The sequence below is a fragment of the Zootermopsis nevadensis genome, unplaced genomic scaffold (assembly GCF_977971745.1).
Source record: "Zootermopsis nevadensis isolate Lab colony 2312 unplaced genomic scaffold, Znev_1.0 Znev_ptg000010l, whole genome shotgun sequence".
In the NCBI taxonomy this organism is placed as follows: Eukaryota; Metazoa; Arthropoda; class Insecta; order Blattodea; family Termopsidae; genus Zootermopsis; species Zootermopsis nevadensis.
The window spans coordinates 4187763-4214705 of NW_028259142.1; the positions used below are offsets into that span (position 1 = coordinate 4187763).

Here is a 26943-nt window from a genome sequence, read left to right on the forward strand (position 1 = left end):
TCAGAAGCCCCGGTGTCTGACGGTTCTTATGTTACGAAAAGCATCGAGGGATCTACTGACACGGACAGAACAAGCTTTGGTGGGAAAACTAAATGAGACAAATGCCATTGAACAAGTGGTTCCTGGGGCCTACTCGCAACCCACTGCCTGCTCTACATGAGGTTTCCAAAGATTTTCCGATTCAACCTCAAGATGGTAAATGCTGGGTAACTATCAACATTAGACGCGAATTATCCGCGATGATTGAAGATGATGTACATTGAACCTCAGACGTGAAAACTAAAGGACAAGAATTTAATAAATTGCTGTTGGCTCCGAAACCCCAACAGTAAAAGTGCCCTACCGGATGCGTCTTCTTGTAGGAGGAGGAAGGCAGAAGAAACTACTCTATTGGGCTCGTTCTACGCGTCTAGGCTTATATTTCGAGCTACGCGAAACTCGCCTTATTTCCCCCCCCCCCCCCCCCCCATAACAGCACAGTTATAAAACTAATTAATTTCATAAAATACGCCACGTTTATAAGAAGATATAATTACACAGTGAATTCTTTTAAATTAATATCAGTACCGTAAGTTTATAATGACAGAGAGTGTTGGCTTCGGAGAACTAGATGCTACGCAGAACAGGCATGAAGTAAGATGAGACACGATGTTACACGAGGAAAGGAGTCTTAAAACGCAATCCCTCCTAACATTTTAGTATGATTAAAAAAAAAGTACGATAGAGTACAAAGAAGTAGCAGGCGTTTGCAAAATAAGGGACACGCGTTGATTAGAAAAACTGTATAAATAAACCAATTACGAGAAAGAAGGAAACGTGAGGCGATTATGATGATAATACAACGAATCTCGGATGCATAAACGCGGATTTTGCGACAGGGGTGACAAACACACACTTACGGGAGAAAAGTAAACACGTCAACTATGCTACGCTAAGGTATTTTTAATGGGTATGGAATGCAGTCTTTTACTTCGAGAACAATACTCACAAAAATTTGCGAAAGAAACTCATGATTTGGCCTAAATATGATGAACGGTTAAGGAACTAGAATGATATCCTGCCATTTATGACACAGTATTTTGGAGGACCCTGTGTAGTATACACAAATATCATAGGAACAGGTAAATCGTTATCAGGAACATCGCTTGATTTATTACGTGACATTAATAAATTCCTCTTGTGCTTTGAACCTCGTTACTAATCGCTGGAATTGTTTGAGCAGACAGACACTAATTGGACAAGCTGTCGCGTACGTATAATGGCTTTCTAATACGATACATTTACAGATGACCGACGTCTCTTTTTAACAAAACGTTAAGCCATTACGGCTTCTTTAAGTTGTCTTTGTACACAGTTGTTAAGAAGAAAAGTTTGTGGAGCAAAGTATCGATACAGACAGAAGCGAACAGCTGATATTTCGGCATAAAGTAACGTTAAATTTTCCCTTAAATAACGAACAGACATTTTAATCATCGAATATTACACATTTATATGGTATAAGATATTGTAGGTGCGTCATATTGTGATTTATTTAAATAGTATTAAAAATATATTAAAATTGGCTACGATATTACTTCTTGGGTAAGTTTACATGATTACTGTCAGCTAATTATTTTGTTTTCTATATTCAATTTTCATTAATAGTATTGAAACCTTTACTTCACAGTCCAATATACACAACATTGGCATCACTACGAAATACAATCATATTAGTGACAGGCGACACAACAACGAATGAAGATAAAATATGAAGGACCTGAACATGATAAGAAAAATGAAAATCATTAAAAATCAGTAATTCAGTTAAAAAGTTTATAACATAACACCTGATGATGGCTATATATAGCCGAAACATGTCGTAAAATGTTCTACATGTAAATCGAGTACTCGATACGGAACGTAAAATGATGTTTTAATCTTTTAATTATCTTATATTGTGATTGACGGCCAATTTTAATACTATTTACATTTATATGGGTATAAAATCTCGTAATTATGCCATATTCTGAATCAATGTGATCTAGTTCATATCATAAAATTTGTCTCGTATGAATGTGTAATTTAAAAACAGTAGAGTAGAATTTAGTATAATAAATATAAAAACATAGCGACCACGTGAATCCCGTGTTTTCGTTTCAAAATGAAAATAACTTAGTCGATTAACTCTGCTCCTGTCTGATTAGCAATACGCCACCAGACCACTAAAATTATATATAGTATAAATAAAATGTTTAATTAATAACGCAACACATCCTTTAGAATTTGGATGCAGCTGTTAGGAGGGGAGTTAATAATATAGAATTTCCATGCGACCTGACTTCTTGTAGTCGAGGATTCACTACTGATCTTGTTACTTACATAAATAATAAATTATTGTAAAATAAACCTTGAAAGTATGTATGTAAAGTATGCAGACGACTTAGTAGTATTGGCGAAGGAAGAGGAGGAATTACAGAACATGATGGACAAGTTAGTGGAAACAGGTAGAGAGTATGGAATGGAAATCAACATTGAAAAATCAAAGGTAATGAGGATAGCACCGAGAGCAGAACCATTGAACGTTGTAATTGGAAACCAACAGATGGAGAATGTGGAGCATTTCAAGTACTTGGGAAGCATAGTCACGACGGACGCCCTATGCACCAAGGAAGTAAAAGCAAGGATAGCCATGGCCAAGGCAGCTTTCGTCAAGAAGAGGATACTTCTCACTAGCAAGTTGGGCTTGGAGATGAAGAAGAGACTAGTGAAGTGTTACGTATGGAGCAGAGACTTGGACACTCAGGAAGAAGGAACAGAAATACCTGGAGAGTTTTGAAATGTGGTGTTAGAGAAGAATAGAGAAGATCAGGTGGACGGATCGAGTGACCAACGAAGAAGTATTGAGGAGAGTCAACGAGCAAAGAAGCATTCTGCAGGCGATTACACGAAGGAAAGCTAACTGGCTGGGACATATTATGATAAGGAATGGGTTACTGAGTGATATCACCGAAGGCCAGGTTGAAGGAAAGCGAGGACTGGGAAGAAGACGGATACAGCTAACCGACCATCTGAAACAAGGAAAGAAGATAAAGTTCCAGGAATTAAAGCGAGAAGCCGAGAATAGGGACAACTGGAGAGCTCTTTTTGGGCAGAGCAATGGACCTGTCGTAAGACAGAACACTTAATAATAATAATAATAAACCTTGAATACATTACATGATTACGAGTCAAATAGGTGAATCTGAGTCGCATAAAAACGTTTGGGACCTGGAGGGTAATTAAAATTCTGATCAGCGTCCAAAGTACACAAAATCTTGACGATCGCAGGGTGGACAGATTTGGCCGCCTGCCAACATAAGCATTGAAACACTCGCACATCTGGAAGCTTCGGCTGTAAGACGTTTCGGCATCAAGACGCTCTCTAGTTTGAATCAACTCTGTGTGAAGCCCACGTGCTCTTACAAAACGAAAAACAAATGGAACTGTTAATCTGTATGCCGAAAGTTTTATATATGATGGAATCTCGTCACTTGGGTTTAGTGCGTCTTCAGCTAAATTTATGGCGATGACAGCTGATGGTTGCGGTCTTTCCGTTAGGGTAAACAACGTTCGGAAGCAGATTCAAAACATTTGGATACCATGGCGCCCTAACGTGAAAGAAATATGCTTGCATTTTAAAAATATTCAAACGTCAGGACGAAAGATTAGGATAACGTACTACAAACAGAAGCTACGAACATTTGAATAAGAATTCTTCTGTATAAAAATAAGCAATTATTCATATAAAAGTTTTTCGGAATTTAATGTCTCGTTTAATTGCCAGTGTAGCTTCTTTTTAGCAATAAATTCGCAGAAGCAGGAGTGCTAACCACTCGTCCACGACGTGCGGTGATGTGGACTGTAGTGTTGAGTTGTAGCGCCGTGTAGTGTGGAAGAAGTTTACCACCATTTGAGAGGTCAATGCTGCCTCCATCACCACAGCGATTGACGTAATTTTAAGGGCATTTGGATGTAGACTTACCCGAGAAGACATCCTTTGAGAAGGTGTAGAGCTTGATTGAAATTAGAGACTGCTTTCTCTAGATTAGAATCCTGTCCCCTAGCGCAACGTGACTTAACGGGAACACTAAGCTCCTTCCGCGGAAGTCCGTGCTGTGGGAGTCCTCGCCTTAGCCGTCAACCTGTGAAGAGCCACGATCCCTGTTTATTCCTCGATTTGACACAGACCGATGAGTTACGGCTGCCCGACGATAACTTCTGGAAGTCCACTTTTATTAACTTATGAAACACGAGGTGCCTGTCAGTTGTGACGTGCCGAAGCTGGGTTGAACACGCAGTGTGTCCAAAAAATGTATACATATTATAATATGGAATATTAACCTACAACAGTCATTTATAAAAGATGAATTATTATTATTATTATTACCGATTTGCTTTCGTGTGCATTCGACATTATTTCCGCAGACATTCAGGAACATACCAGTCACACACTATCGGAATTTAAACATGCGGACGGACAGACGAACAAACACGATATAGCTCTGCGCCCATTTTATGCACTAATAATTATAATGACTCAAAGCAGATGTTACTTTACCGATCTCAACGTGTGAGTTGAACTCCACTTAAAAAACCGACACTAGACTGGTTCTTATTATGAATCAAATAACAAAGAGTTACTACTACATATTTGTTTATTTGTTCAAATATTGTCAGTCTAATCACAATAAAATTCCTATTAAATATTAAAATATTACCATAATTAACATTTAAATTTTAATTATGGTAATATTTTAATATTTAATAGGAATTTTATTGTGATTAGACTGACAATATTTTAACAAATATATAATTATCACAATATGACGCAACTTTATCATCTCAGTTACTATTACGTTTAGATCCACATTTATTTCGTTTATTCAACGAGTTTTTTTCATAACTCAAGACTATATGCATCGAATGGGACCATTACAATGAAAAATTATGTGGAACAGACGCGGAAGGAAGCTGTCGTGGCCTATTTTTAAAGTACTATCCCAGCATTTGCATGGAGTGACTGACTAAATTCACGAAAACCTGTCCTGGCTGAGATTTGAACCCGGGACCTCCCGAATACGAAGATCTAACCAATCAAATACTACGTTCAGTGCTCCAGATTTTTTTGCTTGGGAGAGACTTATGACACCAACCTCTTACGCAGATGTTAAACATCTTCAGTCCAGTTATGATGTTGTATTCTTCTAATATCGCATCCTCTGTATTCCAGATGATGAGTAGAAGTTCATACGCCTGAGGCTTTGGGAGGATATAGCGACCTGAGGAGAGCGGGGCAGCTCTCCCACTGGGAAATGTCTACCCACATCTCCAGCTTCCCCTGCGTCACACGATCAAGAGTTTAAAAGTTAAGACAAGATACTGACGTGGAACATCCATGGGCATTCCAGCTTAGTAGCCAAGAAGCCAAAAGTTCCTAGGATTGATACGTCTTACAGATTTTACAAAATGTCATGTGCATTAAATATACCGTACAAAATGTTTGACACAATGCTGGTATAATAAATATATATATATGTATTTCAGAAATTGTATTTAAGTTATTATTGATTTGAATCTTTTTATATAATTATATACACCTGAAGATAGTTCTTTTAGGAACTGAAACATGTTGTGAAAAAATGATGGTCTAATGTAAATCGAATATTTCGATAAAGAACATCATTTAATATTTTAAATGTTAATTATTGTAATATTTTAATAAGACTTTATTGTGATTAGACGGACAAGATTTAAATATATATTTATTATATTACAATATGACGCAACTTTACCATCTCATTGGTATAATAAATCAACCACTATCATAGATCCCAAGAAAGTCTTCTAGAAAACACATTGACCATCTCAGGAAACAGCCGTCTCCACACTTACTTTTTTAAACGCACAAGAATATCAGTCCCGCACACTCAAAAAAAAATTTGTGAACACGGTTGTGAACCCCAGGGGTCCATTAAAGGCAAGGAATTTCTTTACCAGCTGAATGACAATTAGCTCTTCAATGAAGACTGTGTTCACGACACGATGCTTACACAGACAACTTTACCTTTGCAGCTGTTAAATAAGCGACAGTAACTTCATGATTCATACATGAAACATAGTACGGATGGGATAGTGAAACCAAGGTCATGATTAACTGGAAATTTAGCTTGGAATACTTGATAAGAAATGCATACAGCATTTTGGTGGGGAAACCTCTCAGAAAGACTAAGAAGGAGACAAAGGGATAAGATTAAAAATTAAGGACCTTGTCCAATGGTGGGCTTTCGTGTTAATGATGTAGAAGTTTCGTATTCTACTACCAGAGTTTCAGGTAATTAATGTTCAGTAGCTATGCTGGCGGTAGCATAGCCACTGGTAGGGTTGGTCGAGAGGGAGAGGTCAGACTAAGACAGGTACCCTGGTCCTCCAGGTTGGGGGTTGGTCGCAAGGCTGACAACCTTGCACCGTAAAAAGGAAGATGTTTCGAAACCTCAATCAAAGCCTCGGACAGACAGACCTAACAGAGGACCGAATAGGAGAGGAGAATTGAGGAGGCCATGGACCGAATACGGACTGGAGAGCCATAGAAGAAGAAGAATAAGTTGCAACTGGATTTCAAGTACATAACACTGAAAAGGAGTGTAAAATCACTACATATTTAACTGTTTCAAGAGCATTTAATGACTCATTGAGGCCTACATCACCTGCACACCAGCAGCGACATACTCAACTTGCAGCCGTCATACCTTCCAAACGCGGCAGCGTTAGGACGGCCACCAGGAAATCGGTGCTAGACCAGTCGACCTTCGTGGCATGCAAAGTTACATACATCATCTTTCTGGGTTGAGGAAAACAAAGTTTAATATATTCATTTGTACAAAATTATGATTTCAGCATAAAAACAAAGATACAATTTTATCTACAAGTCTTAACAACGCTGTCATCGTCACGTACAAAATCTCGTCTACGAAGCACTTCATTTCATCTAATATTCACATAATATTCAGTGCTTGTGATGTTATCATTCACCAGATAACCAATAAAAGGATCATGCTTGGTTTGCTACGAAACCGAAACCTCAAAAATATCAGACACCTGAATGTCGTGCTCTTTAAAATACTGATACCAGAAAGTGGTACTGTATCAGCTGAAGATTTTGCATTCCTTGCAATGGACATAATGCAGAATATATACCATACATGATACAGAGCACATACTTAACAACGTAACACAACGTTAACTTATAAGAAATTAATTCTAATTCTGCATATACAGAAGTCACTGGTAGAAACAGACTAGGAACACACCTTACATCAGTGTGCAACGGTGGTGTCATCAACACACACAGAGGTTCTTTCGTGTTGATTTCAAAGAGACACCGATGGTAGAATATCATGCTTCTGCGCGACAGCGTACGAAGAGCAGAATGCATCTTTTAAGTCCACTCATTGCACGAGTAATATCACAACAGCCACCCGCCCAAACAATTGTATAGCGCGGACAGACAGCAGTCATTTGCTGCGTATCACAGTCTTTGTACACAGACTTAGAGTTCTCCGGTTCAGTAACCCTTGATGTATGCTGACAGGAGCTTTTTCTCTTCATCAGAAAGGCCATTTTTCAGCGTTCTCCGCACTGAAACACAGCACAACGTACTACTACCACTACGTATTCATTCCTATTCCATTATATTAAATGTGAAATAAGTTTCCTTAACCATTAAAGACACAACTTGAGCATAAAACTGTCATGTCACAGGGCACTGGAATTAAAAGACTCTTATGAATGCATTAGCGAACCCCTGAAGTCCATGAAAGGCATAGAATTTGACTAGCTGATCAACTGATAGCTTTTCTAGGTCTCTGCTTAATGAAATTAGTCAAAAATATAATTAAAAAAACTGGCAAGAAGCATGAGACAGAATTATAAGCTAGTGACTTGAACAAAGTAAAAGACAAAAATAAAAACTGTAACTGCGGACGTGCCTTCACGCCTTTAATGTGAGATGTGACATATATTCCAAGACCTTAGATGGTAAGTATTTAGTTGCATGCTATGGCACTCTTTACAGCAGAGCATTCAGAAATATCAGTAGCGCTAAAGGGAGAAAGGTTCTACAACATGCTAGCTTAGAAATCAGCGCAAAGAACTAAGAGTATACTCGGAAAATATCTTAGAAATGATAATTACTCTTCAATGATGAAATTTACGGAAATCGCAACACGCACAGATGCGGGCATATTCATCATCTATTACAATTTAATGTCTTTGAAAATACTTACCAAAATTAATTCACAGAAAGAAATGTTATGAATCACTATTCTTCCCATCCATGTATACTGTTAAGCATCTTTTGTTGTAACCCAGCGAAATTCAAGCAAGTGAGGAAACAGTACACACCAAACAGCAACAGAATTCAAAGAACAGTCACAAAGAAACATCCAGGAGTTAAGTAAGATTTGAGGTTTTCGCAGAAGTGAGTATGAAGATTTCTCTCTTCTGGGTTGTTGCGCTGTGTAGTCTGGTCGATGTCAACCGACGTTTCATAGGTCATACTGCCACCGACATCAGGGCGATGAATATCGACCAGACTACACAGCGCAACAATCCAGAAGACAGAAATCTTCATCCAGGAGTTAAGTTATTGCAACAGAAGACAATTAACATTGATCTAGTATAAAGCCAAAGAGCTGACGCACTGATCTATTTCAGAAAGTTTTATGATCCTGGGTAGACGTTAAAAACTACCATTGGCCAGTCCACACAGTACGCAACTTCAAAACGGAAACAACGGGTTCACAGTCCAAAACATGTCACATATCTTAGCTAAAAAACAGAATCCAATTAAGTTATCATGCAATATAAAAACAGGCTGAAATATGATGTAAATCAGTGAACAGCTACAAAATAACACACGGACACAGAATTCAACAAACTCAGCACATGAGAACACGTTAGAAACACAATTTAATGAACAGCCAGTAAGCGACATATAAGCACAATAACCTGTAACAGCCAGCAACAAACAGGCATCCTGTAATCTCCAAGTAACATACCACAGTACTAAGGTGACTCCCTACCACCCTCCAGTGGGTTATTCTCCCGCGTTCGTGACCGCTTTACTGCAGGGACAAACCAATAGGTAAGCATTAGGCCAAACTCCCTCAGCCCCTATTACAAGGAACTGGGAACTGGTTGGGGAGGCGGGCAGGCAGGCGAACCAACAGATGCTGTAAACTTAAGCCTTAACATCTTAAGTAAATGTACTTAAACACAAGCAGGCATGAAGAGCAGACATTAAGGCAATGTCCTACGTAAGCGATAACAAGCGAGCTACCTGAGCTGCATAAGCAACATGGGGTGTCATATGAAGCGGGGAATCGCTTCTTGTGTCCTACGTGAGAGACCGCAATAGAAGCACACGGCCTTCCTGCGCATGCACCTTCTGTGTACTGCATGGTCAGAGCTTTCTTGCGCATGCGCCTTACTGGCCAGCGCAGCGACTCGCGCGAAAATATCAAAATATTTGATCTCGGACATTGGCCGCTTCCCTGTCCTGACCACTTCGCTGCAACCTAGGACAGCGCCACACAAACGGCCAGTTTGATACGAGGTGCGATCGGAAAGTTTCCAGACTGTGTCAATAGAGGACGAACCGTATGTAGTACGAGCTTCTGCCGCTAGGGGGTGCGGTCTACATTCATAGTGAATCAGTGTGCCAGCCGGCATCATCGAATTAGCATTTGTTTCTTAGTTACGGGCGTTTTGGTAGTGCATTACACCGACCCTCCTGCGATTTCGGAATGGCGTGTGCATCAAATTTTGCCAAATACTCGCCAAAACGGCTACGGAAACCTATGAAATGCTAAAGCAAGCATTTGGGGTGTCCGCAATGGGTCGTGCAAAAACTTTTGTGTGGCATTCACGTTTTAAAAATGGCCGAGCCTCTGTCCATGATGACGAGCGTTCTGGACGACCATCTTCGAGCACAACGCCCGAAAATGTTACGAAGATTCGGCAGGCCATTCACGAAGATCGACGTCGTACCATCAACGACTTGTGCGACATTGTTGGGATAGGCTATGGGACCTGTCAGCTGATTCTAAAGGAAGAACTCCACATGCGACGCATCCTGTCTGAGGACCAGAAGCAGAATCGACTTCTCGTTTGTCAGGAGCTCAAAGATCTTGCAAGAATCGACCCCAACTTCCTTTCTAAGCTCCGTGTGACTTCTTCCTCTTCCCAAAGATGAAAATTCAGCTAAAGGGAAGGAGATTTGAGACGATAGAAGAGATTCAGGCAGAATCGCAGATGGTGCTTGACAGGCTGACAAAGAAAGATTTCCAGAGATGCTTCCAGGCTTGGCAGCGGCGCTGGGATCGTTGTGTTCACTCCCAGGGGAACTACTTCGAGGGTGATGGATGAATTTAATACCTGAGATAAGTGTACGGGTTTTTATACGCGCAGTCTGGAAACCTTTCGATTGCACCTCGTATTTCCGCTTCACCCACGTAACTCGCACCGCTTGCATTTAATCGCTCAAGTAGGACAGCGGTTAAGGACAGGAATGCAGTTCAGCTCATTCCCCACACAGTACATGCTCAATTAATAAAGCATGACACCAGTTACTATGAAATCTGACACCGCTACACGACGCTACTCAGAATTAGCTTCTGGCTTTTACTATGATCATCAATTACGAAAGAAAAGAAAGGCACACATTAAAACAATACATAACTTTAGTAACTCTGGAAAGTATTATGTAAAGAAATATTGTTAGATAGATGAGGGTAATGTTACATTAGGTTCAGTTTAGCACCAACTTGCAATGTTTAGGAATCTGCACATATGACTACACTAAAAAGTTCCCCAAAATGTTTGATAAAATAAAAACAGATTATATATGAAAAACAAATTATAACACACCACTGGTAAAATAACTGGTGAGCTAACCTCTTGGAAAACTGACATTTCAGGGACTGAGAAAGAGTTGGGAAGATAATATAAGGATATATCTTACAGAGAAAAATTGTGGGTCTGGGAGGTGGAATTTTTGGTTCTGTTATAAGTGTTGGTGTCTTAGAGCATTTTATTTCAACACGATCTTCAAAGACTTCACACTCCCTATAAAATGCAAGATGCCTGTCACCCTGGATGAAAGTTTTTTAAAAGTTCTTGTCTTAAACCTATTCCCTTCTCCTCTACATGTGAATACTTACAGGATTTTCGGTCAGCGTGACGTGTACGTTTCCTCTCACGTGGGGTCGTACGAGTGCCTGGAGCTTTGGTTGCTGTCTTCACAAGACTCTCCAAAATTTCATCATCACCATCCGTAAGATTACCGTTCACCGTTTCCTGCTGCCCAAGTGGACTCAACACTGTGCGTCCTACAGCAAAAAATAACACAATAACTTTCGTTAAGATCTGAGATTTTCACAGCGGTGAGTATGAAGATTTCTGTCTTCTGGGTTCTGAAACATTGGTAAACATCATCCAGACTACACAGCGCAACAACCCAGTAGACAGAAATCTTCACAATAACTTTCCTTTCCACCACTTACATTCAATATACCATATTAAGCTCAAGTCATTACAAGGGCTTATATTTTATTAGCAACCTGTAGCAGATGCATGCTTAACTGACCCAGGTCCCTGCGCTGTCGCCGCCAAGGCAAGGTGCCATGGATGCTCTCTGCATCGGACATGTCACTGCCCAAAAGCTGCCTCAGTTCTGCATCTGCTCGATCTTCCTTTGTACGAAATTTTACTACCTGCAACATTAAATAAACATGAAATATTATCCTTTATGATGAGAAGCCTGTTGCTGTTAAATACATCGTTAAACCTTTTGTTGTGTCATAATTTTTAGTGTCTCACTATCTCACAGGACTAACAGTTTCTGACAACTAGTAAGAAATAAATGAGCTATAAAATTAAAATTTGACATGGTTCAAAAAGAAGTTTCCTGCAATTCTGCTGTCCAGTGCGAGAACTACAGGTTGAGGTAATTCTTACCATCATTATGTTAGTAGTTGATGGTTCCCTCAACAAAGTGATGAAGAATGACTTCATGATTTCATATTACATCATTTAGTTCAGAAAATGAACACTATCACTTTCCAGATTTGTCATGTTCATCACCTATCAGTTTTTTGACAGTAAACAATTTTGTGTAATTTTGCCAGTTTGAAACAAGTCCTTTTATATTCCAAATATATATCCATTTACAGAGCTGGACAAATTATTTTGCAACATTCTGAGCATGTGAAAGAAATATTAATGTCCACTTGTTATTAATTATAAATTTTAAGAAGAAATAAATTTTAGACAATTCAATTTAGGTCATGTAAACATACCTCAGTAATCATCTTTCCACGCGTCTTATTACGTTCACGGTGGTTTGCCTTCTTTTCCAACTGCTGCAATACACGTTCTCGTGTCGTGCGGTACTCTAGCGAGAATTCTGACACAATGCGACAGAACTCATTGGGCTTTGTATCTGCCACGCGATGCAGTGGAATGCCCAGCCAAAGCAGAAACTTGTGAAACCTGCACACATCCATTAGTTCACTTTCCAAATGCATTATTTGTAATTTTGTATATTACACCTGCCCTGGTATTAATTTCTTGCACATAAACTAATTCACTGCTACAAAGTTCTTTATATTACACAGTCAAAACCTTTTCCTAGCAGTTCATTAAATATAATTATATAAAAACATATTCAATTACAAGCTGTTCATATTAATGAAGTCTTATTTTTTTGTAACTGTGTGTGTGTTGAGTAAATTTTAAAAACAGCTATGAAATTTGGTTTCAGTTTAATTTACAGAACAGATGCATACCAAAATTCAAATTCAACTGAAAATAATTCATACACATCCCCAAACCCCACTTTTGTCAAAGTCTGTTGGATTTTTTCAACAATGAAATGTGGATGGACAGATATTACCTGCCATTGTTAATTAATTTTATGCACGTTGTGCGACAATAGAGAAATATCAACAGGTGGAGCAAGCAACAAGAAATTTGTAACTCAATCATTGTCACTGCAATATTAAACTCACCTATTCATCACACGACGATGAACAATGCTCAGCACAATAATTCTCTCAGCACAGTCTGCTAGGAAGTCCGACATCCTGGAACAAAACCAGTGACCAACTTGTCACAAGGAAAACAAATTTTGGAGTGTCAAAGGGAGACAGGCGTAAGCCTAAAATCTCCAACATATTATTTTAAAATCAACATGAGTCTATTATAATTTTTTGGGGATTCTTTCATCCAGGATCAGCATTTATATTGCTTAAAAATTCATAATCAGTAAACAAACATTTTGTAATTGTTTTTATTCTTCCAAGCCAACAAAAATGCAAATATCAGTATATAAAAATCCTGCAGTCTAATCACGTCAAATGAGCTGATTTATACTCTTGGCAAATATAAAATAACATATGATCTTTTAAAATATTATACAAAATTTTAGTATCTCTCAAGTCTCCTTTCTATTTCCCTGTCACTGTCATTTTACCCTTCCATCGTATAAATCTGACCTACGTACTTGGCTTTCATAGTAGAGCCATCATGTTTAGCAATGACTTTAAGATGGTCCCAGGATGCTTTGCACTCTTGTTCCATCTTGAGAATGTTGGAAGAAAGTTCATCGAAGTCCACCTTTGACGCACGGGTCACAGCCCCAATCTCTGAATACAGATCAGTTGACTCAGGAAACTTCTCCATTACCATGTGACACAAATGGTGTAGAAGGGAGTGCTTGTGTACCGTATCCTTAACCTCTGGTACTTTAGCCAAATACTCAACTTGGAACCCCTTAACCTGAAACAAGCATTTACGGTTAGTTGATGTTTTCCACATAAAATATCATAGCAAAATATTAGAATACATGAAATCCATAGACGAGAGATACTTTGATTCCTCGATACCTGCTAAAGGAACAAAAAGCAAGAATCTCAATTTCAAAGCACAGGTCTATTGCAGTTATAGACGTGTTAGGTTAGCAGCACAAGACACATTACTACAAAAAAAAATATGTGAAGAATGTGAAATGTGTTATCACCTATGCACAGATTTCAAGATTTACAGTTTAAATAAAACACTTTGGTCCTAATTTATTTACTTAACATGCTGATTCAGTTAAATTATTCCACTGCTTCCTTGATTATTAATAAAAGCTGTTATAACCCACCTCATTGCCATTTAGAAAGATTCCTATTGACAGCAACGTACTGAGGATCCCACGGAATGTCTTGTTCGTTTTCAGGGTCTCCATTCCCTGCTTTAGATCCATTAATGGCTCTGCTATTTCCTAAATGAAATAAACAGAAAACGGAATATGAATCATGAGAGATTTGAGATCTCCATAGCAGTGAGGATGACAATAAACTTCTAGGATTTGGTATCATGGAGGCTCAATTATGTTTAAATTTCACAGAAACATACTTTCTTCAGCCGTGAACATGGAGACTGTTTTTCTCTGAAATTATGGCATCTATCAACGCATCTACACAGCACCAAAAATCACAATATCATCATCATCTGAATAGTTAAATCATGTTAGTAAGAGTGAACAGCCAAACTCTATTTATGTTGTTAAGATGTAGCCAGAGCTCAGCGATCTCCTTCACCAGACAATCCAATAACTCGGAGTCTTGGCTAGAATGAACATTTATTTTGAGTTTATTTAGTAGTCTCATTCAGTGTTATGTTCAGATACGAATGGCTTAACCAAATGAAGAGGCACGTGTGTCATGCATGCTCCCTGACTCATATGACCCATTCAAGAAGTGCAGAAACTATTTAAAAGTCTCCAGAAGGAAACAGCATTCCCAGGGAATAAATTTCTTCATACCAGAGCAATGACAGTAGTGAATAAGCTCACATCTTACCTAAGTCCACTGCATCAAGTAATTACAAGATATATAAGCAGAAAATTGTGAGAAATCAAGGCAGAAGGTAACCTAAAAACTTGAGCATTATCAATATTTTAAAACTGGAGTGAAACTATTATATTAGTGAAGATGTGTGATTTTGTCATACTTTTTCACTGTTCTCGAAGTCAAGTTTGAAGGCCCATAACTTTAGGCGTGCAGGAAGTTCAGAGATGGAAGCCAGAGTAAGCAGGAACTGTTCAGCGCTTCCAAGTGGCATATCTGGATTTGCCACCTGCGCTTCCTGGATCTTTGACCTCTCCTCCTCTGTTGGCAGCATTGTCAACAGTTTCTGTTCGGATAAAGTAAAAACATTTCAGTATGTCTCAACATCTTTCATATAAGTAATCTATGCACTTCTCTATACATATTTTACCATTTTTAACTTATCTTTAATTTCTTGACATGGAATGTACCTTGAATAATTTCCCCATAACATGTTTGTCTTAGTTTGAGGAAAACAAAACATCTGCACAATCCCCCCCTTATCTTACAAAATCCCTAGAGCAGAAACACTCATGAGCAGTTTGGAATTGGTCAGCTATTCAAGACATTGCCCATCTTTTATAGAACCAAAAGGTCAATATGCAGACACTACTGACGATGAGCAAATAAATGAAGAATAGGTAGGCAACTAACCCACCTACCTCTATTCCTTCCCGATTCATAACTGTTGAATCCATCTTGAGAATTGCAGTCTTGATAGAACGTGGTGGTGGCAACTTCGTCATACCAATATTGATGGCATTTGAACGCTTGTGGTCTAACACAATGATCTCCTTGTTCTTATTCATTTCTTGTTGTTTCTGAATGCAACAGAATGTGGTTGGTTATTTTTTTGTAACAACAGGTACAGGATTTTATCAATTAGGAGGAGATGAAAAACTGTTACAGTAGTTTGTTTTTGGACAAACTTTATTATCTTTCAAAGCAAAATTTAAACAAGCAGTCTTAAGGAATATAAAAACAAAGCACCACTTGTTAAACAAAGAACATAAGAGCCAAAAATCTAAAAAAAAAACACACATTCTTGTATTTGGAAGTAGGATAAACAGTAATTGCAACAAGTCATGACTGAAGTTCTTTTCATGAAATTGACTTCATCCAGTTTCACCTCCTCCTGAATTGGAAGTTTGAACACAAATTGCTGGTTATTATTTGTATATGTCACATATATTGACCAAACAAACATTTTACTTTCCTATTACTATTAGAATTGTTTTAATGATTTAAACATCAATATGGCCAGAGAATGGTGGAATGAATTAAACCCATTCACCCAGACCTAAATTCGTTTTTTTTTTTAAAAAATTATCAACAGAGAACTATTATATTAAAAAAAAATTATTTTAGTTCAAAATTCTCAGATTCTAAACAAACTTTTCTTGAAATTATATTATATTTTAATCATCTCTGTTGATGCAACAATCAATTAAAATGGCTTTTGCTGCAATAAAAACATATTTTCTCAATGAAACAAATAAAATGTGAATTGCATGCTACCATACACATTCTGCTACATAAAATGTTTTATGTTACTGCACTAGATATATTTTACTCGCCTAACATCTGTACATATATTCATCGGCTATTTTGAAGATTTTCTTTTCCTTAGCATAAAATTACACAACAGACTTTAATATTTGTTCACTGCAGAAGAAACTAAGAAATATTTATAGCATCAATATTTCACTGTATATTAGTGCTGCAACTAGTTATATGAGCAATTAGAATGTGCAGAATTTAAATGGACAAAAAAATTATGTGAAGGAATGAAGCCCTTTGTACTAGAGGTTTTATTCAAACTTTGCAGTACAAGAAGTTTCTTTTACATTCTACCTTGTAAACCCAGTTAGAGATAAACCATAAACCATTACACCAAACCCCCAGCACTTACCTCCTAGAGGACGGCATGCCATTCAGTGACGATGACCATTCAAAAGGTGAGGGAAGAAATATACAGTTATTAATAAGCACAAAAGTAAGTAGTACCAAAAGCCTGCTGGACTTAACAGGGCGCCAAAAATATAGTACACAGTACAGGAGTGAGTCTGAGAATCAAGGCACCTGCAGAGCAACAGAAGAAGCCCAGACAAGTGCTGCACAACTCATGCACAGCTGCCAAGAGGCATACTGTAGTCAACGCTGTTTCGAGACCCTACAAAAACTGTTCACGGACGAATCCGTGACATTCCACTTTAAAAATTACTTGCAAATCAGCTCAACACATTTAATACTAGAATCAAGCATGTCAGAGCTGAGTAATATAATGTGGCATATTTACTTTTATGATAACAGCTAATTCGAAAAGTAAGACATCCAAAAGGTTAAAGTAAAAAATGGTTCAGTAATCATATCACTAAATGTGAAGAGTCTACTCATGAGTCTACAGAATGTATATTGTTTGAATTTTTTTTAAGCAGCAGATATTCTGAAGTTTATTTGAAACGATCTATCTGCACATAGATAAATGATAGCTGACTGCAGCTGATCAATATGGGGCTAAATAGTTCATTATCTTATGAGCTAAATTTCAAAGACAGCAACAAAAATGCCCCTATCAGAATAATTTTATATATAAACAATAAGGACTTAAATTATTCTGTTACGATGACACGTTTCAATTTTATCTTTGAAAGTATTTCCCAAAACCTTAAATATTTTCTTAATTTCATCCATCTAAAGGTTTCTAAGCACATTGCTATGTTTTGTGGAAAGGTTGTGCAGCACTTCAACATATTTGTTATTTCTGTCACATATAATTATTCACTAAACATTTTAAAAATAAAAACTTGAAATTAATACATAAAACATTTAAAACATTTTTATGCCTAACTCTTAAAGCTAGCTTTAATTTAGGCTTTTAAAAATATCCAAATAATCAAGATCCTTTGGTAAAATTAACTGTGTACAACAAAGCTAAAAACATTATAAATGCCATGAATAAAAATTTATAGCAAAAAAATCGTTTTTCAAAAATAAACAAAAACAAAAGTATTAGTTCACACTGTTAAATACTTGCATGCACCACACTTATTTTATAAAAAAACTGCAGATTCTCAAGTAATAAACTGTAAATTCTTTATAAACATCTGGTTAGCTCAGCAAGCAACATAGAGTCAGTGAGTGAGTACCACTCAATGGAAAAATTAAATTAATGCAAGTTAGTGCTGGTGTAACACTTATGCGAAAATACCAGAAGAGAGAGGCAGCAGGGGTAGTATTACTGTTCTGTTTTTCACTAAGTAGCAAATAGTACATCAAATTTTAGTGATTGGCTGAATGGTTTGAAGTTGTGTATTGTAGATGTTTTAAGCGACTTCAATGAATGTTAAAAATTTGAACTATAATGCAATATATAGAGAACTCTGACACCAATGTAATCTTGTTTCAAACATCTCAGTAATCAAAATATACCAAATTCAATGTGCAAGACATACAAAAATAATCCAACACAAAGAAAAACTGAAAACAGATTTCATATACTGGTTCTATTTATTATTTTACCCTCTCAAATTTAATTATAATAATATTTAATTCCACCCATCACTTTAAATCAATGTCTCTCTAAGCAATTGTACTTTTTAGTGCATCTTCACTGCATGCAAGTTTGAGATAGTTCATGTTTCATGCAAACACAGTACAGGTAACCCTCGATTTGCGCCGATTCAGAATAACACGGCTTTTGAAACAAACAAGTCAAAAAGTGAAAAAAAAATATTTTACTATTATTTATAATATGTTATAATGTTTCTCGTACTGATTCTTATAATAAATCATAATTCTTACATCGCTGATTTTGAATAAAAATTATAAATATAGTCATCTCTGCAATTACGTATGTTTCGTCAACGCGAACTTGCTCCGAAGAGATTGATGAATCGGTAAAATCTGTTTGTGAAATGCAAACTTTTGCATATGCGAGTTTGCCCTTATGCAATTTAATTCCTGGTGCTTTAAACTTTCAAAGGGCTAATTTAATCTCTGCGGAGGTACCGGGGTTATTCTTACTATGCAATTTTCTATAGGTCAGCGTCTTACATGAATGCAACTATCGCATAACAGCAGAGATGACTGTACACATCAATCACATGAAAGAATCGCAGTCAATCGCGGGGACCAACGAATTGCCGATTGTAAGTGTATAAAATATATATTTTCTTAATTCCCTTTATTTTATTTACGTTATTTAAGAGCTTTAAATGTAATGTCATTATATTAATCGTCAATGTTTGGGTGCTGGGAACGCATGTCATTGACTTCCCATTGATTTACATTATAAAAAGAGTTTCAATTTACGCCGGTTCGTCCAGGAACGCATCCCTGGCGTAAATCGAGGGCTACCTGTATCAAGTTCAGATACAGATTTTAAATGCTGCACTGGCAGTTGTGACCACAGCTTATACATTCTTAAGGAAATGGGATCAATGTTAGAGTAACGTCAAGATTTCAGGTTCTCATGGTGGCAAGTACGTGACATCCTTCTAGGGTATTGCGCCACATATTCACAAAGATGCTAACTGACGTTTCACAGGTGCTTACTGCCTCCATCATCATCATTATCCATCACCCTCATGATGAAGTAAGCACCTCTGAAATGTCAGTCAACTTCTATGAGACTGCATGATGCAACATCCCAGAGGCTGTCATCTTTTCAAGTGATGACTACTGATTGTATTAACCCTACACACAATTTTAACTTTTACACCACAACAAAAATAAAAAATTCTAAAATTTGCTGTATTTTAGAAACTAGTTCTGTGCCCATATTCAGGTTAGAACTGAACGAAGTGCCTAGAGAGCAGGTGAGTTTTTAGTTATTACATGAAGACGGAGACAGCGAGTCCCTGAATGCAGACGGTCTTAGAATGTTTTTATTTTTTTATAATTGGTGTAATGGATGTCAAATTGAAATAATGTAACAGCAGCAACAGAATGATTTAGGGTGGAAAAAAATCATTTGCACACTATACTACAGCAGATATTTGCAAAACTACATCAAGTTTTATAAGTCACAAACTTAACTCAGATGTTCACACATATGTTAACATTTTACAAACCATGTGTGCATTTTCTTGGTGATATCAACGTGTTCGCTATCATTACACACGCAATCCTAATTTCTAATATTCCTAAAATTATGTCAACATGAAAATTATATATTTAACAATTATTCAAAGGGGAAATCAGATAAAACTGCAATATTTATATCTCTTTTTTGTTCAAGAATACACCAAGTTCATAAGTGCACACAGTTATCATTTGGGATAGTTAAATGAATTCCGTTATCTAAACAGATACAGACATCAAGTTTTGGTACACAAGCAACTATGGGACCATCTACTACAGCAAACCAAACACTTTTCTCATTTACCATTCAAATGAAAGTTACAGTATCAAACTGTCCATTATATTTCAACACAGTGGTGAAAATATGTGGACATGAACTCTATGTACTGCTTCATCTACTGGAATCAACTGTATGTCTGGTACTACGTAATGCCTAATAGTATTAAACTGAAAGTTTATAACAAATTTATGTGCTTCACACAAAATTCTCAAAAAAATATTAGTCATAATATTCACGGTATTTAAAGAATACTCTGGGAAATTCTTTTTAAAGGGACTGAAACTTAAATTTCCAATTTTCAAAACTAGATTACGATGTTATGTTACAAAAAATTATTTATATAATTAATCATTTAAATATGTAATGTTCTTCTATTTCATACAAATTCAGTGAAATCTCTCTAATGTATTTCTGTGGACTTATCATTATCATCACCAACATTGTCTACTAAATTTACACAACAAAGTCCAACATTTGGGTTCCCTGAATTTCCTTATTTTAGTATCACCTCATTTACCATTAATGATGTTCAATTTTAAAAATTCTCAGAACGTAAATACTTTTAAAGGGCTCGTTTGTTTGTGGTTTCTGCATGCTACTAGTTTACCATGATATACCCTTTACCTTGAACTACAATACAGATGTAGACGTGAAGGAGACATGCTAATTTTTGGGGGTCCATACCTTGGTAATGAGATCCTTGGCTCTAGACTCAAACAAATGCTCCAACTTCTGAGTGTCAACATTGACCGGATTCAGTTCATCCCATATCATCCCCGTTCGCTGCAACTTGGCTAGGATGATAGGGTCATCCCGTACTTCCTTCCAGAACAGTTTCACCGTCTTTTTGGTCTTCTTGACTGGTGTTAATGTCAGTGTCTTACTTTCGTCCGGGGATGATATGCTATTGAGGCTGCTGCGTTGAGAACGCAGACTGACACCAAACACGGTAGGGCTAATCACTGAGGGAGGCATTGGAGGTGGTGCTACGGTGCCAAACCTGTTGTAAACATTACACTTTAAGAAGGTGTATACAGAAACAGATGCTTCATTCTGTGATACCCTGAAAGTACTTACAAGGCTATCATATCAGTATGACCAAAATTACAATTGTATTACTCAGACCAAAGTAGCCTCATATTAATTACATGCTTTCAATTTAAAGGCCAGCTAAGACTTTTTATTACTTTAAAATTACATAAATCGCGGTCCGCAGCGTGGGCCTTGTGCCGCTTGGTCACTGGGACTCAAGCCATGGATGTTTTTCAGTGTTGTGCTGTCTTGTGTATAGGTAGAGTCCTTGCAATGGGCCGATCCCTCGTCCAAGGAGTCCTACCGAATGTCTATAGATCAAGCCAACTAAAAAACCTCTAAAGGATCATAGATAAAACTTTTGTCTGCATCTTAGAAAATTCTATACATATACAAAAGTCTTAGCGACTGCATATGCAACATACAAACTGCTTCTGTCTGTTATCATTTTGATTCGTCCTTCTCCAGATTACCTGGTGGCAGGTGGTGGCGGGGGAGGAGCTGTGCCTCCTCGTGTGGAAGGCATGCCAGGAGCCACGGGAACAGGCGGAGGAGGGGGCGGACCACCATTTGAAATATTGGCAGGTGACAGGATGTCCACCTCATCATCACTTCTGAGGTCAGTAAAGTCCAGATCACACAGCGAGAGAGGGCGCTTCATAGAGTGTACCAGCTCTTCCCAGTGGAGTTCTGTTTCAGATTTCTTCACTTCTGTCACCTTGGGTACATTCTCATTTGTTGGGCTCTTTACAACATCTTGCTTTGACTTTGACTTTGCAAGACCCTCCATTGCTTTAGAGATGAGCCCCGTCATATCCCCTATCCTGGACAGCAAACGTATATGAAGTTTCAGAATGCAATTCAAAGATGAAATCTCTTGCAACATTCAAAACCCCATACCAAATGAATAGAACAAAATTAATATTTCATGAAATCAATTCTTTCATAAGATATAAAATTAACAACAGCTTTTTGTATTAATTACAAAGTAAAAAAACTTAATATTCTGATGATACAGATTTTAAAATTTATCGGAGCAAAAACATTAATCAGAAGACAGGGATTATTTTTAAACAGAAGTAACTATTTTTGGTCCCTTGCTTGACAGACTTCATATTGACCTCAACACACTTTAGCACTGAGAACTCTGTCTGTCTGTCTTCCTGTATTTCACTCGAGCTAAAATGCAACCTGAACAACATTTCTAAAACTTTCAGTTTTATATGACCACTTAACAAGATACAGTATCCATAAAAGTATTATTTTGAACTCTGTCCAACGTCTTTATTTCAATAAAATTACATTTTGGAAGCTGGGGAAGAACAGAAATCTGAACTGTTTGGCCCCCTAACTGAGCTACCCTCAAAAGAATCTAGCTTCGGAAACATATTAATTTTACTAAAATATAGACAAAGTCCAAATACCACTTTGGCATATTATAAATGCACCAACATCAGAAACCTTCAGACTTCAAGATACAGTACATTCTTATTAATCAAATGTTCAACAGATTTGCTTCATGTAAAATGGTATTGTAATCAAACGAACTGTACCTGTTTATGCTTTTGTTATTCACATCTTCAACTGGGCTGTGAATTATATTCTGACCGGATAATTTTTGAGTGAGATCCTTCACTGTATTTTCTCTTTTCAACTGCAGAATTTTCTTCCTTTCTGATGTGGTTGCAGAGTCATCTTGTTCATTTTCACCAGTTACTAGTGCATCCTCACCCTCCTCTTCTGCAGAGTTCTTCCCATACATCATGGATAGTACCCAGGGTTTTTTCAGGAATCCGTTCCCTTCCGGTGTTTCCGGTCCCGAAGTGGCATCCTGCAGCTTGTTCACGGCATTCATAAGGGGTGTCAGGTCTTTGCGACTGGGGATGCAGTTTAGCTGCTGAAGTTTGTTAGAGGACCGAGAGTCTCCATTGTCAGAGGTGCCATTCCCTAACCTCTTACACAGTCTCTGGTTTTCTGAAAAAGAATTTTTAATTGTAAGATTTGAGGTTTTTGCAGAAGTGAGTATGAAGATTCCTGTCTTCTGGGTTGTTGCGCTGTGTAGTCTGGTCGATGTTTACCAACGTTTCAGAGGTCATACTGCCTCCGTCATCAGGGCGATGAATATTGATGTTGGTTGGCATCAACCAGACTACACAGCACAACAACCCAGAAGAGAGAAATCTTCAAATTTTTAATTCTTAGCCTGCCTTCCTTATTTCTTATCGTGTCAGGATACAGCCTACTCAAATATACTTCAAAGGATTAGAATTTGAGTCTAGGAAACATCACCTGATATTTGAAATAACATATTTTATTATGTCACCTGTGAACCACTAAAGCTAACATACTTGTATTTTTCCAACATAATAAATAAATATATTACCATGGAAATGTAAAAAGAGAAAAAAATGTATATGAATAAAACGTAGCGTGGAAAGGAAACCTTAGCAGTCCATTCCCAAATAACATTTATTTTATTAACATGTACAGAGGTCCAAGAAATAGATTTGTATGAAATTCTCATGAAGTCCATGGCTTGATCGCTATTAATCAAGGATGGTGGAGTTCTGAGATGCATTGTACACACCATCGACAACCCCTTCATCGGGGCTACCAAGGGTTGCCTTGAGGGTAGCGGCCGTCTCCTGCTGTTCACGAATGAAACTGCGCTGTCTCTCTGCTCGCTCACGCCGCCGTCTTAGGGCAGGTGTAACACCTGCATCACCCACTAGTATCATGGGCAGAAGCACACAGCAGTTAATAATGAAGCTAAACAGCCAACAGGCAGGTTGCAGTGATATTAGTGTTTTGTTTTGTTCAGTTCTACAGTTAATTTGCAAAAAATATTTGTACTTTACACAGTCTTCTGTTTTATCACCTGTAAGTTTGAGATTAATAACTTCAAGCCAACTACTTGGTTAAAACTGACATTCATTTTAATATTATCCTTTATGCTGAGGTCCTCTAAGTTGTACATTCCATTCAGGCTTTCTAACCATAATTCTGTACAGGCTTTTTTTGGTTCACATGCATTACGGACCTCATCCTCCTTGATTTTACCATCCTAATAATATCTGGTGAAGAATACGAAGTATGGATCTCTTGAGAAACTGCCATTACACAAACCAAAAAAAGAAACAGTACACGAACAGTGGCCAGTTCATGATTTTTCTTTTCCTTAATAAAGGCCAGAGTTCCTACCGTCTCTGAGCAGAAGACTGTGTGTACTTCCCCAAGATTTCGTGGATTTATCAATGATGAAAAAGATTGCAGCTGTCAAATCCATGCAAAATCATTTTCATGGTAACTACCCTGACTTCCAGTTTCTTTATATTCAGTTTAAAACATCAGTAAATTTATCAGAAGTAAAATACGTGGAGTTCAAAATGTCAAAAAAATTTAAGTAATTATTTTAATCTAAAATGCCATACACAGAATGTTAAAATTATTGTAATTCAGAACAGTCAACATGCGGGAAAGCAAATTTATTTCAATGTCAGTGGAGCCTGAGTTATTAATTTTCAAATTGTGAAGCATTTATGTGAAAAAGTCCTATAAACTTAAACCATTACTGTGGTTATCAGAAGATGCTAGTCCAATACCAAAAATAAAATTCTGAACCATTAACACAAATATTCCTTGATATATTGACCAACAATGAGTTAAATTTAGTTGGACACACAGGAACACAATACGCATTATGCAGGCTGACCTTTGCCCTCCTTGTAAGAACCACTGAGTTCAGGGCCTGGTGATGATCTGGAGCTGGAGGATTCTGACTCATCATCATCTGCTACAGTTGATGTTTGGAGAGATGAATTATTCATCTGCACTGAACCACCGAGGGACGAGGCCATGGGTGAGGTGCCTGTAGAGTGCCGCCGGGACTTGCGTCGCTCTGCCGTCATCGATTCTGTCAGTGATTTTCTATTCCTGAGAGTTTTGCGTACTGTCTCATCCAGCTGCTTCAGTGGAGTGCCCTTTTCTTCACCATCCTCATGGTGCAATACTGCTTCATAAATCTGGAACTGGCGCAGGAGATCAAGGTCCGTGCCTTGCTTTGACATGTACCTACATGACACAGACAACAATTTCAGAAGTGTGCTAAGACCTCATTACACTGCAGTCATAATGGGCATTGTCTGAGATACAGTAGAGTCCTAATTATCTGGCCTTCGGTTATCCAACATTCTATTTTATGTGATGTGCTGTGTCTGAACGCTAACAACCTCGCACCGTAAAAAGGAATATGTTTCGAAACCTCAGTCAAAGCCTCAGACAGACGGACCTAACAGAGGACCAAATGGAAGAGGAGAATTGAGGAGGCCATGGATCGAATACGGACCGGAGAGCCGCAGAAGAAGAAGAAGAAGGATCCTTACCTCCACTCCACATATTCACCTTCACACCCTGGCAGTTATGGTGCAGGGACAACTTTACTGTTATTACCTTTGATTGTCCTGATTTAAGGAGTTATTACCTCTGAATGGTCCCCTCAATGCCTTGCTCCTCCAAGGCATCAACTTGATCATAGTACGTATCCTGATCTGGAATTCCATTTAATGTCTTGTTAACCAGCGTCATGGCATAGATCAGGAGCTCTGTGTCCGCTGCATCATAGTCTTTCAGGAGCTTCACAATATTACTCCATGGAAGCAGACCTACACATGGACAGACTGGTATCAATTCTTTTTCTTGCTGGTTTTTCTTTAATTCTGCGACCATTATATAATTTACCAGAGCAAAAGACAGGCTATGTTTCTTACCATGAGCCGTGTCAACAGCGTTAACTGCCTTGATAAGGAGGAGGCAGTTGGTTTCTACATACTCTATAAACACCAAGAGGAGTTTGAGGGCTGTCTTCACCACAAGGCGGAACTTGCTGGCAATCAGAGAATACAGCCACTGTACCGTCTCATTATGCTCCATCACGCCATTCATTCCATCCACATACAGCATCACCTGTCCCAGAGCTGTAAGAAGTATGTAAAGAAATAATGACAAATTCATTATAAAGTAACTAGATTTTTAAAGACACACTAGCCAATCACAGTTTAACCAAATTTATCCAAAGCAGTCCCGCGCCGTAGCCACGCGGTCTGAGGCATCATGCTTCGGACCGGCGATACGGAATGCGCGCTGGTTCGAGTCTCGGGGGAGAAGAAATTTTCTCATGAGCTTTCGACCGGTGTATGGGACCGGTGCCAACCCAGCATCGTGAGGAAATTGGGGAGCTACGATAAGTAGCGTAATCCGGTCAGGAAAAGTAGCAATGGCTGGGGGTTTGTCGTGCTGACCACATGTCACCCTGTATCTGGTTGGATGATCGTTCACCTCTGCTTAGGCATGTGAACGTGAGGCCAGCAGCCAGCTAGTTGGCTTTGGCTCTCAGAGGGCTCTTACGCCATGGATTATTATTAGTAGTAGTAGTAGTAGTATGAACCTAAAGACAAGTGTGTGCCATTACTGATAAACATTAAGTTAATTCTTAAAAATAACACCAGTCAAAATCATCCATCAAGACTGATGCATTGATGCAATTGATTTATAACACTTTACATTATGTGCATTAACATGGCTGGAGACATGGCATTA

The 26943-nt window shown here is 37.9% G+C and overlaps 1 protein-coding gene across 4 annotated transcripts in view; it reads right to left on the reverse strand.

The window, feature by feature from the left end:
• Window positions 1-6675: 6675 nt before the first annotated feature.
• The window catches only part of Fhos (Formin homology 2 domain containing), a 140840-nt gene continuing 120572 nt past the window's right edge, over window positions 6676-26943 (reverse strand). For 2 of the 4 annotated variants that reach the window (XM_087346263.1, XM_087346265.1), the window contains 16 exons: window positions 26115-26321; window positions 25829-26009; window positions 25061-25419; window positions 23936-24076; window positions 22902-23322; window positions 21822-22172; window positions 21001-21316; window positions 15614-15772; window positions 15076-15258; window positions 14225-14344; window positions 13580-13854; window positions 13086-13160; window positions 12375-12567; window positions 11663-11789; window positions 11238-11405; window positions 6676-7653 (listed from right to left, as the gene is read on the reverse strand). In XM_087346263.1, the coding sequence (XP_087202389.1) occupies window positions 7580-7653; window positions 11238-11405; window positions 11663-11789; window positions 12375-12567; window positions 13086-13160; window positions 13580-13854; window positions 14225-14344; window positions 15076-15258; window positions 15614-15772; window positions 21001-21316; window positions 21822-22172; window positions 22902-23322; window positions 23936-24076; window positions 25061-25419; window positions 25829-26009; window positions 26115-26321 (3350 nt within the window). In that variant the 3' untranslated portion in view covers window positions 6676-7579. Of the gene's footprint in view, window positions 7654-9024; window positions 9141-11237; window positions 11406-11662; window positions 11790-12374; window positions 12568-13085; window positions 13161-13579; window positions 13855-14224; window positions 14345-15075; window positions 15259-15613; window positions 15775-20999; window positions 21317-21821; window positions 22173-22901; window positions 23323-23935; window positions 24077-25060; window positions 25420-25828; window positions 26010-26114; window positions 26322-26943 lie in introns of all 4 variants that reach the window. The other 2 variants (XR_015534455.1, XM_087346264.1) reach the window with 2 other exon arrangements.